This window comes from Balearica regulorum, chromosome 25 (assembly GCF_011004875.1).
Source record: "Balearica regulorum gibbericeps isolate bBalReg1 chromosome 25, bBalReg1.pri, whole genome shotgun sequence".
Taxonomy (NCBI): domain Eukaryota; kingdom Metazoa; phylum Chordata; class Aves; order Gruiformes; family Gruidae; genus Balearica; species Balearica regulorum.
The window spans coordinates 428,875-443,379 of NC_046208.1; the positions used below are offsets into that span (position 1 = coordinate 428,875).

The window sequence follows — 14,505 nt, forward strand, 5'->3', positions numbered from 1 at the left end:
CCCTCCATTAATCCAACATCAGACTTCAAAATAGTCTAATGTTTTGGGACCCGACTTAGCTAAATGCTGCTGCAACCCACAACTTCTATTAGATTTCAAGATTTTGCTGAAAAGGGTTATTTAATATGTCATTTTAAAGGGTTAAGTTATTTAGTAACACAAGAGAACCGTTTCTAAGCTTACATAAACATCACCTTGCACCAAATCGTGCTAATGCTGTGACAGCATTATTTTTTGTTTTGTTTTTTTTTTAAAAAAGGGAAAAAGAAAACTAGTAACATAAATTGGGAAATCCCCATTTGTAATGCAGAATAATAGCTGCATGGGGATGTTGGTCACACTAATCTCTCTGGAGAAGTTTGGCACCAATAAGCTGACTTGTAGGCTTTTTTTTTTTTTTGTTTAGAATTACTTCTATCCACACTCATTCTCTTTAGATGGTATTTACTTTGCAGTTTATACATAATTAATTGAGGGGAGTTGGTTTTTTAAGCCTGAAAGCACATGTAGCAAAATTGGGGTAGCCAAGGTTAGTTCATTTATCTAGATATTCTCTACAATATTAGAGGGTTCATTTCTCTAATTATATGAAGCAGATTAGAATTTCATCAATTTGGGTTGACATATTTCAGTTATTTTTGGACCATCTCTTGGTTTTATTGCAAATCAAGATTTCTTTGTCCACCTTAAGAAGTGCATTTATCCAGCACACAAACAAGATCAATACTCAGGAAGGAAAATCTTCCAGGAAATCAGTGCTTTGAATGTTATTTCCAGAAACGTGTTGTATTTATGCATGCACATATATGCTTTTCTCTGGGCAGTGCTATTTCAACAGCCCAACATGACTTCAGTAACACAAAGTCAACTTAACTGCCAAGCTGACAGTTACTGCCATGTGACCTATACCCAAAGATATTTATTTCCATTTATGAGGAAAAGCAAGACCTCGAATTAAACTGTGCTATTATTCACAGGTAGTTCTTCCAAGTTGCCTACTAGACTATTAAAAAGGATAAAATAAGAACATGAACAAAATTACCAGAGATTGCCAAAAAGGTGGTCCTCCAATCACTGCCAGTAAATGCATTATTATTATGAAGATTTGTACTTCAGTCACATCAATTCTGATTAGGTACAAAAAGCCAAAAAAAAAAAGGAGCAAAATTATTCAAAGCAATTTCAAGTCAATTATTTGCAAGCTCAGCAGCTCTCTATCATGCACATTATAAAAACTCCAAAATATTGAGGAAGACAAGAGGCAAAGTTTATAAATAATTTAGAAAGGAAAAATATTTTTTAGTTTTATTGTTAAAATTAAGAGCCATGCTGTGCTATACTTTTTATTTCACAGTGCAATAACAATCCATTTTGTCAAAAGGAACAGTTGAAAATCTTTTAACTGACCACTGCCGGTTGCAGAAATAAATATTCAGTTTTAACCTTGCCCACCAAAAAAATGAATTTATTTCAGATGATAAAATTCAGAAAAGATTTTTAATCTGTATTATATTCCCTAACTTTTTTTTAAACATGAATAGTCTCTCTGAATAGCATGAAAATGTACAGAGAAACAGAAATCCCTGAAGAGTATGCAAATGTAAAGGGTACAGTCAGCTGCATTGCTAACGATTACACAATTCAGTCTCTAGCATGCAGCAAGAGGAGAAACCACTTCTGGTGCTAGCACAGCGAGTCTGTTTTGCAGAAGGGCAAGAAGGAAAGGCTCACAGAAAAGACTCAACTTAAGCCTTTGTTTTAAAGAGCATGCAAAAGTCTTGGAGCTAGCAAAAGCAAAAAAGGGCTATACAAATGAATTCCAGAAACAGAAGAAAAATACAAGTGAAACAAAGGAGAAGAGGCTTGCTGGTGTATTATATGAAGTGATATAATACTCTCTCATACTGGAGTACCGTATCAAAAATAATCCTTCGAGTCAGTCTGAAATATTTATGGCATATTCCTTATCTCTAATTATACAGTTCTGCCTAAAAGACTCAAAAATCACTTCTTGCAAATACATGCTTTGCTGTGACAAAAATAGCATTGATACTATCACCTGCATAGGCATGAGGGAGTAACGATTCAGGGGTGGGTTTTTGTCTGTCTGCCTCAAATGAGCTACAAGACCATATAATTAAGTTTACCATCAGATCACTGTGCTACCTCAAGTTTTCTCTACAGCCTTTGTTCCACTTTTGGAGTGGATCCTCTCATCTGAGAATCTCCAGTCTGGCCCAAGTATAATTTTGTTTCAGCAACAGATCAATATGCACAAGGGATAATTACAAGGCTGTATCTAATTCCCATGTAGAATGTCCCCCAAAAGCATAAGAAAGCAGCAGGGCAACAGAACATGGCATTCAATGCAATCTCTTCTCTGACTATGGATTCTCTAAGCACTGGCCGCTGCTTTCAGCGGGCTGTAAACACACTGCATCCATGTCCCACTGAGCAACCTCACCTTTCCAGCAGCTAAGAGATTTTTCTGAACAACTCCCTAAGAGCAGGACACACACCTATGGAACAAACAGCAGAATCAGCACGCAGCAGCTCTGTCGATAGTAGGCAAACAGGATATGAGGCACCCAACTCGTGACTATCGTCGTTGCAAGCTACCTCTGCTCCCTCCCAAAGTCATGAGTAAATAAACAGTGAAGGAGCAGAGAGGAGCACATACGATAGATAAGATGGGAAAGCAGCAGTACGACAAACTAGCCAGACTCTTAGCATATAACGGGAAAGTTCAGCCAAAGCTGTCGGAGGAAAGCTAGAGAAGATGACAATAAGATGACAGTTTCCTTTAGATGTCTTTGTAAGTTTTCTTTTCACTACACCAAGCGTGGAGATGAGATACTCAGGAAATAATCTCAGGGGTTTTCCTATATTCTGATTTGTTCAATAACAATCCTGTAAGGCAATCAGAACTGGCTTGGGGAAAAAAATAATTTCCACAAAGAAGAAAGACTGTTCCAAAATCCATATTTTCAGGCCACATACAAACAAATCAAACCATTGAGCTACCTTGCAAGACAAAGTAACAGTGCTCAGCCGTGCAAGAAGAGAGATACACAAAACATCTGATTAAATGCAAATTGCTTCCTCCTAGATTTTGGAGTCAGCATGGAAATGTGTTTTCAGTGTGTCCAACTGAGGAAGGGCTGAAGAAACTCCATGAACCCGTGCACAGGTTAAACAGAATGTGTTGTAGCCTATTTCACTGCTTCTGTCAATGACCTAAAAGGATACAAAGCAACTGAGGAAGCTTCACAAAAATCAGTGACTAATAACTAACATACGTAACTCAAGTTTATAGCTTTCCTTAGACAGTAAAACAGGTTTCTTTTGGCAGCAGTACTCTCAAGGCAAAAAAAAAAGTCATATACTCAAAAAAAATAATTTCAGATCATAAAAGATAAGGTATTCTGAAAGACAAAGTCTTACACAGAACTGGGATCCCAACCAAATCCATGGAACCAGTGCCTGGATGCAGCATTATCATTTACACAGCCACGTACCACCTTTGCTCTGTTGCCTGTAGTTCTGCCTTCCCCACCTCAAATAAAAACTGCATCAGGCAGCTGGAAAGGGTTCAGCAATGAACTGTGAGTATATTTGGTTAAAAACTCCTCCCTGACTTATTACAAGAATTTCATATTGCAGAACAAATTGAGTCTTACCTTCCACATAAAGAGAAGATTTTTAACACTAAATGGCTCCTTAAGACAGAAGACAAAAACGTAAGACCAAATGAGGAGAAACTAAACACCTAAACTATCACCTAAAGTGAAGCGTAAGTTGTTAATAGTAAGGATGAAAAAGGATTGGGAACATCTTACACAGGATTCTCTTGTCACCTATGCTTGTCAAAATCACCGTTGGATAACTTTAAGAGACATGTTCCATAACTGCAAAGGACATACCTGGCGCTAGAATTATCCAGTGATATTTTTTCTTGCAGAATGTCAAATGGCCACTAAGAAATCCAAGAATACAAGGATCCAGACAGGCAGCTCCTCAAAGCTAGACCACAAAAGGGAACAACTTTTGGAAATAGAAGCTGGGTGAAAGGGAAGGAAGTACCCCATTCCTCTGTTCATTTAACTTGAATTTAAAACAACTGTGCAACTACAGCATAAACTAAATCCATGCTGCTGCTGCTAAAAGGCGTAGCCATCCCGATTCCTCTAAAGACCAACCACTTTCTCCGCCAAAAAACATCTGCTCAGTCCCACTTTCTCCCTTGTGCCACTACAGCTGAAGCACTACAGCTTCATGCCATCAACTGGATTGAGAGATTGGCTTAACTAAAATGACCTAACTGAAAAAAGAAAAAAGGAGAAAAAGAAACATTCCTGTCCCAATTTCTAGCATATCGGCTTTTCTTACCCATTTTGTGTGGCCTCCTGACTACTGGAAGCACAAAGGAGAGGCCACGGGAAGGTCTGCACTGCCTCTTTTGGCAGCTGAGCAAAACTGTGCTGAGTCAAAGTTGACTGTGCAGCTACAGACTTAGACAAAGGAGTAAGAGGAGGAATAAACAGGAACAAGTTAAAGCTTCCAATTGCGACACAAGTGAAAGGCTACCAGCATTTGTAAAAGCACTAAACAGCCCTTAGAATGCAATTAGAAAACAAAGCAACAATGGTTTTGTCAAGAAATACACTGAGCAAAGTAACGTATGGCAATACCTGGGCAACGTTAACGCGTCAGGCAATCTAGAGGACATTCATTCCTACGCTTTAATGATTAACTTGTATTTATTAATTGCTTCAAGATAAAATATTCTAGTAATAAAAAAAAAATCCATAAATAGCCTCAGTCTCCATACTGTTTTTAAACTCTGGTAGAACTGAGAAGGTACCCAATAAAATGGCAAGACAAAAGCAGGGCTGCAGGGAAAGTGGCTCAGTTGGGATACAGACCAACTAAAACCTTTTTGTACCCCCCACACTGGCTTTTTAAGGAAAGATTTATATATAGCTTGCTTTACTGGCTAGGGAAATTATTTGCAAAGCAAGGTGATAACATTCCTGCTTAAATATCACATAAATAGTACTATTTTTGTTCCATATAAAGTTCCATTGCACACTGGAGCGCCTCTTCCTACGATAAGGACTACAGAAAACACAAACTGGAGTAGCTGATCATTTATCAGCTATAGTAGAAAAATATTTTAGCTCCAATGCGAAAAGATAGGTACCACAAGGAGAAAAAAAAACGCCACAACATTAGGAAATAAAAAATGGGGAACGGCTGCAGATCCTCTGATTTAATTACTGCCCACAACCAGTAGCCTGGTACCACAGCCAGACCTGTATTAAAACAAAACCATTTCAAAGCAAGAAGGGAATCAGCCAGTTCAAAGTCTGATTCTATTTTCTCCTTGTGTTTGTATTTATTTACTTGTTTAAATGCTACAGTGGACATCCTAAGGAAAAACAAATGGAAAGAGCGAGCAGCATGAATTCTGCAGCTGAAGTGAGGGGGTTTCTTAAAGCCTCTTAACTGGGATATTTTCAGCAATCACTTGAGCCACACTTCCCCTAACCTGACAGGTTTTTTTGCCTGATGTTTCCTGACAAATTGAGTCACATCAGCATTGCCCAAACAGCTTACGTTGCTATGATGATGCAGAGACATAGCACACAGTGTGTGGCGGATCCCCAATACCTATGAAATGAAGAAAATGAAACAAATGGTTTCCCCCAGGACATGCCCACACTACAATAGATGGACATAAAGTTATTGTAACAGTTCCTCAGCAGACACAAAGCAGTCCAGTTCCAAAGATCACATCTTCAAATAAACCAAGGACTCTCATCTTATAGAAAATAAACAGAAGACCCTGCATTGAGTTTTTAAGTTCACCAGGAACATCCAGGCAAAGAAGTGAGGAACAAAGATCAGACACTGAAGACAAAGCAACAAAGAACCTAGACTCAATAGTTTGTTAAACTAAAAATGCCAAGACAGAACATCTAATTGCAAGGCTGGGAAAGACATTGAAAATGACCCTGAAAAATACTGATTCTGCAGCAAACTGATGTTAGGAAAGAAATAACAAACAGCAGCTCTGCAGAACTGAGGATGGCAAGCAGGGACTAGGTCAAACAATGTCAATGCTGCACCAGCTACCTTTGTGAACTAAAGGCTGCAAACAAGACTATCTAAGTGCTTTAATTCAGATAAAGTCAGGGAACCATAAGAGTTGTGAGTTTGTAAATGCCCATTTCATCCCTCACTCCCTGTGTGCCTAAACTCACCAGACAGCAGAATGCCTATAGAGCCTCAAAAGGATTTTCCAATTCTTGCCCTGAGACTGCAATGGATTTTACTGCACCAGTCCCTCTATAGGGTTGTGCTAAACTGTATTAAAACTGCCCAGTTCTGGTCTTTGACAAAACACCAAAGTGTAAGGTAAAACATTACAAACACAAGTTACATTCCAGAGCTGCAGGAAGAGGGATGTGGGCTGAAGCTTTTTAGGATTCTGCACATTTACACTTCACGTCAGAGTAAACCTGTTTGAATTTGATTTCCAAAATCTTTTTGTTTTCCATTGTTTAAAGCCTTCAGGCTCTTTTAAATAACTTCTCCACAAGCTAAAGACATAAGCAAACTTCCTTAACAATTTAAGAATTTTTCCCCCCTCCTTGATGAATGAAAAGCTTTACTGCCCAGCACATGCAAGTACAAGGTTTATCTGTGTTGCAAGAATTGTAAGCTATTCACTTTGTATTTCGCCAGAACTTGTAGTATTTTCAAGACCAGGCTATGTTACTATACTTTCTCAAACGTTTGTCACACGAAACGGCTATCAGATGAAAAATAGCACGAATATGTATTTCCTGTAGCTCAACCATCTCAGAGATGGTGCAATACTGAACTAAAAATCTATACCACCTGACCTCAAACTGTAAAAATAAGCACGATGCTCTGTGCATTCTGAGTAAGTGACTTAGAAGCAGCAGCATCTTTACTTACTAGTTAAGACTAAAGATGCCAGAAGGCATCTGAAACTACATATGCAAGAATTTAAGATGATTAAGTCTATTCTGTAATTCAGTATGCCTGAAAATTGCCTAGAATTAGCGTGCATGAGGGGACTCGTCACAGGCAAAATTCTGTTACTGGAGCCAGAGGGACCAAATGCTCTGCCTGGCTCAGCCACTACACACACCACTCCTACCAGCCACTGCGTTTATTTGTAAAACAAATTGCTTCTTGAATGGCAAAGGCATCCTTTCCAAGAGGGGAGACCACAGGTAGGGTCTACAGACTGACACCTCCATCAGCTCCAGATGACCTGTGCAGAGAAGCCAAACTCCTCCCTCTCTCCTCCATGAGATGGCAATTTGTCCTCATCCGTTTTAAACAATTCACTTTCATTACAGAATTTGAGTTGCTTCCTCTCACATAACTATCATACCAATGGGGGACTTCAGAAGTCTCTGAATGTGTCGGTAATAAGGGATTTTTTTTTTTTTTTATTCCCTGAAGTGACTTTTTGGGCAGCATCATAATGCTGTTATCACAACAGCCTAAAATCTTGATTAAGCTCTTCCTTCCTTCAAGTTATTGCTTGCTACATTACCATTTCCTGACATTAAGTGTTTCCAGCCTTTCAGACTGTCAACAAAGTCTTTAAAAATTACGTCATCTGACTACCTTGGGAGCACGCCTAACTGGCACTTGGCTTAAACTGTCAGATGCAGCCAGTGGAGATGACATACACCATGATTTAGCAGATTGCTGATACTGTTGGATCTAAAGCAGAGCTGGTAATTAAAGACTCTTTCTAATAGCCCCATGAAAGCAGAGACAGTGCTGAACCACTACATAAAAAAAAAAAACACAAAAGAACAGCGTAATTTGCATCAATAGAAATTTAACAAAGGGAATGTAAACAAGCCACCAAAAAAATAATCTCAGTTTTATTCAAAATCTGATGCAGTTCCAAGGCAGCTATCAAAAAGCTATCTTATATCCTCAAATACTTCAAAGGAAATGCCTGGTTAATAATCCAACAATTATGAGAAATTTCAAGGAACCCAACTTACTTTCAATGACAACATTGAAAACCCCACCTGTATATACTGTATTAAAAGAGCTGAAATAAGGAAGAGAAAGTCCTTTCTAAAGAGTAGCACAGACATAAGGAAAAGCATTTTGAAATTAAAGACAGTCTGAAAATGAAATTACTTAATGATGAAGCTACAAGCAGAGTTAAGCGACTAGACTACGCGGATGAAGTGGCATAGTTCAAAACCTGCATTTTTAACCAGTAGCTAATGACTTTTTAAGCTGTTGCACAGCATAAAGGTCTGAATTAGCCAAGCAATTCTTTTTTCTGGTGGAAAGGTATTTAAACAGCAACAAAAAAAAAAAATTCTACAACTTTAAAAAGCAGTTCCAACAAATTACTCTACACCCACACTTACAGAGCTGCTTCCACAACCCTGATTATCTTTTAGGAAAAGCCAGAACTGTGATAAAATAAAAGTAAATGTTTAAAGCAAATTTTTCTGCTTAACAGTCAGGGTTTTCCTTTGTTTTCAAGTAAAGTACAAAGCTTTAAAACAAATTTATTTTCAGTTAGATCATATTTTTACTACACATTCATACTTTGCAAACATTTTATTCCCCACATATTAAAGCACTTGTGAAATACCCTTAGTAACTGGAATACGAAAAGCATCTTTCTATGTGCATGACAAAGGTGCTGTCTCTGTTTAGTCCATGCCATTGTTTGCCAGGTAGCATTAACGTTTGCTTTACCGTGTAGTTCCAGAACCAGGGCCCCAGAGTTCCTGTGAGAAGCTGGATTGCTATTGTACAGAGCATAGACTCTGTAACATCAAATCTATGTGTGAGGGAGAGAAACATTTTAAAACATTTTCCTGAGCACTTCAGTTAAGTGGAACCATTAAAATGGATCTCGAGTCACGGCGTAAAGAACAAAATCCAGACAACTGCTGTGCGGCATTGAGATAATTTAAAGGTTAAAAGGAAGGGAATTAATGAGCACAAAAAAATTAGACTATTAATGAATTAAGAAAAATATTGTAACCCACATGGAATTTTACACATTCAGAGCTTCTACAATTTACAGTACCACTCCAACACACAGGCAATAATGTGTGCATGAGGAAACAAAATTAAATTCCTTGCTCCAAGTCACAGCAAAGAAAATTCATAATCAAACATAATCTAGAACCTCTCCCCTCCCTACCCCACGCTCATATCTCCAAATGACACTGAATATACCAATTCCTCATCTAAAGATGCTACTGCATAATTTTTGTAGAGTAGAAGCACAGACAGCATCTTCAGTTTGCTGCCTCTAAGGGAAAACAAGGACTTACACCTCGCTACTCACACCACTCCTTGGCAAATACTGCTAAAGGAAGTCAAGTGAGCTCTGGACCTCTATTCGGGGCAACCCAACTCCATTATGTATACATTTATTTTTCATCCCTGCCAAAAGAATGAAAGAATATGCTGTGGCCAGAGCCACAACTACTATACATACTCCTTATGTTAAAATGCAGATTTAGAGCATTTTATAACTAAAATATTTTAAGGTGAGATCAAACTAAAGTTACATCAAACCATCTAGTTAAAAACAAAAATATTTCAGCAATAACAGATTCAGCCATAACAGAGATCCTGTTATTGCAGTGCTTATCAAAGTATGCCAGGATCAGAAGCATGCAGACTGCCATCCGGTGACACGTCAATTGATTACAAAGGTACATCAGAGAAACAAAGTTCATGGTGATCACTGACAAATGTGCAGTCCCATGCCTGGCAATAGGGCACACTGGAATTCAGTCTGATAAGCATTTTCAGTTTCATTAGCACAGCACATAATACAGAATAAGTTAGAAGAGGTAACATTTGGTATGTTAGGGAATGTAAGAGAAAGTCACATAAACACCACACCTAACATGGGTCCTTTTGGACAACTGCAGTTTCTTTTCCTTTTTTTCCTATGTTATGAAGGGGTATTTGTAATTCAGACATGGATTCATTTTTTAAATATTATCTGGGAAAGCTTAAGAGGGGGCCATCGACCTCGGCATGTGCTTAACTCTTAGGTGTTGGCAGCAATAATTTATTTTGTATGCTGTCTGCTCTGCTGGGTTCCCTCGTCAAGCTGGTGAGAGTCTTGAGCCAATTAACAGACAATTGATTAGTCATGCATCCAGAATATACTCTTGTCAGTGCTAATTTACTGAGCATATTCCATGTGCCATTCTTAAAAGTTTGATTAAACAAGCCATTAGACTTTACAAGGGCCACCACTGAATCAAGTTTCAAAGTTTAAAGACAGCTGCAGTCAATTATTTCCTTGTCCAGCATGGTGAGCCTAAACGATTTAAATCAAAGTTGAGAGATTTCCTGAGAAAGTGAACCAACCAAGAACAACAGGAAACAGATACTTACACTGGAGATTGCTCTGAAATCAAAGTCAATCACTACCAGTACAGCTTCTCTTTAACACTGTGTGAAAATAAGGGCGGACATTTATGTACCATCCTCCTCAACACACAGAAGTCCTTCAACAGTCCTGTGTAGCAAAACACTCTTGCCTCCTCAGAACACAGAAGTTAAGAGGCTGGGAAACTCAAGGGGATACGTCCACTATTTAATACTCTGCGCAGCAGCACTCTGGTCTGAAAAGTGATGATTCTTCCATCTGTCTTATCCGTATCTACCAAGCGTGCAAGTGGGATTACTCAGGCTGGGCAATGAACTACGAATCTGAGCATGACACAAAGGATTGTTTTCTTAAGGGAACCACCGCAGCAAGAAAAGAATGTTCAACATCACAACATGAGAGGAAAAAAGGCTGTCACATGCTAGAAGTCCAAATGCTTAGTTTCAAAGGTTATTATAGAGTTAAGATTAAACTCATTCCAACCCAGCATCTTTCTTGGATGCAATTAAGTACAAATAGCATGAATAAAGCAAACCACACAGAAGAACAAACAGCATTTAAGCAAATTAAAACTATTCCCAGCTACAGGAAATTAATCTTGAGGTAAAAATAATATTTGAAAAAGTGAGCCATAAGCTTTTCTCCTTTCCTTGTCACAATGTATTTAAGATAATACATGAATTTTTCCTTTTGGTCCTCATAAACATAGATTAAAAATTGCACAGGTCAGATAATGAGGTGAAGCACGTGGCTATTATGTTGAAGCTCACTGCTCTGTGAAACATTTCCACAATAAAGACAGAAAGATCAGCAGCAGCATCTCTGCACGTGACTACACTGTTAAGGGACTTGCGAGAGGGAAAGGAGGAGGAGCAGCAGAATCATGATGTGGAAAACCTCCCTCATCATTTACGTCAGCACTCAGCAATTTCAGCTGTATGTATTAATGCTGTAGCAAGGCACTTAACACTTATTTATATGATACACACCAAGCACTAGAGAAATGCTGACAGGTGGCAATGATAGACTGAAGTACACACAAGGTTGCAAGCAGCAAACTTCACACCTACCATGATATCTCAACATAAATTTCTTGTAAGTGTAGAGAAACTAATTCCCCCCGACATCAAGAGAGACTCTATTGAGCTTCAAACTTCTCTCTGCAAACACCCAAGGTGTTAAAGTTCAAAAAGTCTTGCAAAAAAACCTCAGAAGATGGAAAGTTTTAACCCCTATAATCACAGAGATTACTGCCTTATCTCCTACCATAATCCTGAGATCCTAAAGCTGTTCTCAAGAGCAAGAACTCAGTGTGCTAACTTTGACTTGGAAGGCTTCCATCTCTGTATTTTGATATTTGGTGTGAACTGTCTATCCAAGACAACACACCAACTCCTTTTCTGCTAGCTGCTGAAGAGGAAGGCTTCATTTTAGCTGCTGTCTAGAATACAGCCTCATTTACTGATCTCTCCCTTAAACCTCAGTGGTAGTATTGGCAAGGAGGCTCAGAAGGTTAACCAAATTAACCTTCTTCCCTTCCTAAACCAACCCATTATCAAATGGGCTCTTGCTTATATACAACTGCTACAGTGTCACTGAACAAGAATATTCCCCCAAATTCTCCAACATTCCTCAATAATGGCTGTTTTGTTTGACAGCCTGAATGCTTTTGCTTTCTCTAGGGACTATTATTCAAACAGTGAAGTAACATTTTTAACTTTTCAGTTATATGAAAGCTGGTAAGAACTGATTCTTCCTCTCAGCGTTTACCAATATCCCTTTCTGAAGCATCCTTAGAAACTAATTTCCATCTCATGGGTTAAGTGCATATATATTTACACGTATATACACGCACACCCCTCCTTATAATTTCTACTGTCACCAACTTTCCATATTTCAATTAAGAAAGGTTGTGATAAAACAGATAATGCAATAACTTGTAGGAGAAATGCTGGAGACCACGGTGCAGTAACATCCTCATGTATCTGGGTGTTGGACCCTTACGAGTACCCACTGGGATTTTAAAATATGACTTAGCACTTCCCCCAGTCCAGCACAGCCAAGTACAAGGTCTTCTTCTACCATGCTGTGTCTCGTGTCTCTAAGACACCCAAGTTGCAATGCAGAACCCAGCTCGGATCTGACTGAGACTAATAGCTCTAGCTTCACTTCTAACTACCCTGGACTTGAGACAGCTCTTGCAGAGCCAGACTGCGCACTGACCTTGTGAGGTTAGATATAGCACCAAACCTACATAAACACACACATCTCTCAGATACTTCTCGAAGCCTGAACAGCGAGCAGGTGCAGTACTGAATCCAAGTGGAACAAGTTTGAGTCTGGAAGAAGCTGAGCTAGTGGTTACAACTGGGCTCCAGCTAAAGGCAGGGAAATTCCTTTCAGAGTTCAGGCACCATATTCCCTAATGCTTCTGGTTTCTGCAGCATATTCCAAAAATCCTAGATCTGTTTCACCATGGATGTGTGGAAGTCCATTGGGGCTTGCCAGCTTGATTTTTGTGATATGCAGAAGAAAAATGCACTTCTTCCAGACCAGAGATGCCCCAGTTATGGCACAGCTGTACCCACACAAGACTCAGCCTGAAACATAGCTTGTTCTGTGCTGCAGCACAGCAAGTCCACAATCCGGATAAAACAGTTACTGTGCTGAAAAACAGGACAGGAGAACAAAATAATTACTTGGACTGCTTCAATATTGAATGTTTTCCTGCAATTCAGAATCATCTTTTTGTTTCTTTAAATGTGCAGTATATTTCTGCTCTTTCACAAGCCCATTCCTAGGTTGGGTGTTTGTTCTGGAACAAAACCTCTGCATACAACTATCTACGCTCTTCCTGCTGCCTTTGCACTGTTGATGTTACTTATAGATACTCTTACCATAACGAACCCAACTTGCTTTGAGACACTTCCTGCTTCCTCACAGGGAATTTTTAAGCAATACTGACCTCTAGCTATTTTTTGGAGCTATTTAACCAACTCAATCAGCCTTTTGAAAAGTCTGCATCAGCTGCCAGTATCTAGGAAAACTGTACGATCATTTAAAGATGGAGACAGATCACTGGGACCTATCTCAACTGATTATTCTACAATCCTGGTGCAGTGCAGGGCACCTCCCCGCAGCTGTCAGCGGAAAGAAAAAGAACCAGCACAGTTGATGTATTCAATAATTGGCCACAATTAAACTAATAGCTTTCCTACTCCACCTGCAATCTTCCATAGGAATTTAGCAGAAGTGATTCCATTTCCTCCTCCCTCAGGATGAACACTCCTGCTCTGCAGAGTCTGACACGAAGCACACTCTGCACAGCCTCAGTGAACTGTCAAGGCTGGTACAGTGACAGCATATACGAATCAGACATTCTGTTCCACAAGCATACACTTGATTTGACGCACTAATTTTTTTTTTTTAAGACAATGGACTTTTTCAGCAAGCCAAGATGGTTATACATTTAACTGTTCAAGTTTCAGCTGTGTGTAAGGAATAAAATATTAATTTCACCCTTTAGCAGTTGGCTGCTCTTCTCTGTTTCCAATTTGCTTATTGAGTTGATCTCTAATAAAATACAATTTCTTAGACATAATCTCACAGAAATACAATTAGCAATTGAACTTCGTGCTCTTTCCTGCTTCTTTGGAATGGAAGGCAAGTTAGAAATGCTGACACGCTTCCTAGAACATCACTACTGTTCACAGCCCCCTCAGTGTATTTTTTGGCATGGAGTTACTACATAGGATACAGACAGGAAAAAGCTACTGCGCACTAAGACCTTTTCGGCTCCTTTCAACAGCTGTCTCCGATTCCACTTATTCAGGAGTAAGAACCTAAGCCTGCATGTTCCAGTGAATCTGAAAGGGTAGATAAAATATAGACTTTTTCAGTGTTATGACTGGTGAAATGAAAGCATCAGAAAAACCCCAGTATGAAACAGTGAGAATCAGTTAACTGGATAAATAATCTCAGTGTTTTTGTCATAGAAATGAACATCAGCTTACAGCAGTCTATTAACCTTACGACACAGGGCAAATGAAGAAACAAAT

At 39.0% G+C, this 14,505-nt stretch overlaps 1 protein-coding gene across 2 annotated transcripts in view; it reads right to left on the minus strand.

The window, feature by feature from the left end:
* CEPT1 (choline/ethanolamine phosphotransferase 1) overlaps positions 1 to 14,505 on the minus strand; it is a 30,506-nt gene that overhangs the window by 7,440 nt on the left and 8,561 nt on the right. Inside the window, exon 5 of one of the 2 annotated variants that reach the window (XM_075775979.1) lies at positions 1,043 to 1,127. In XM_075775979.1, the coding sequence (XP_075632094.1) occupies positions 1,043 to 1,127 (85 nt within the window). Of the gene's footprint in view, positions 1 to 1,042; positions 1,128 to 8,781; positions 8,867 to 14,505 lie in introns of both variants that reach the window. The other variant, XM_075775980.1, reaches the window with a different exon arrangement.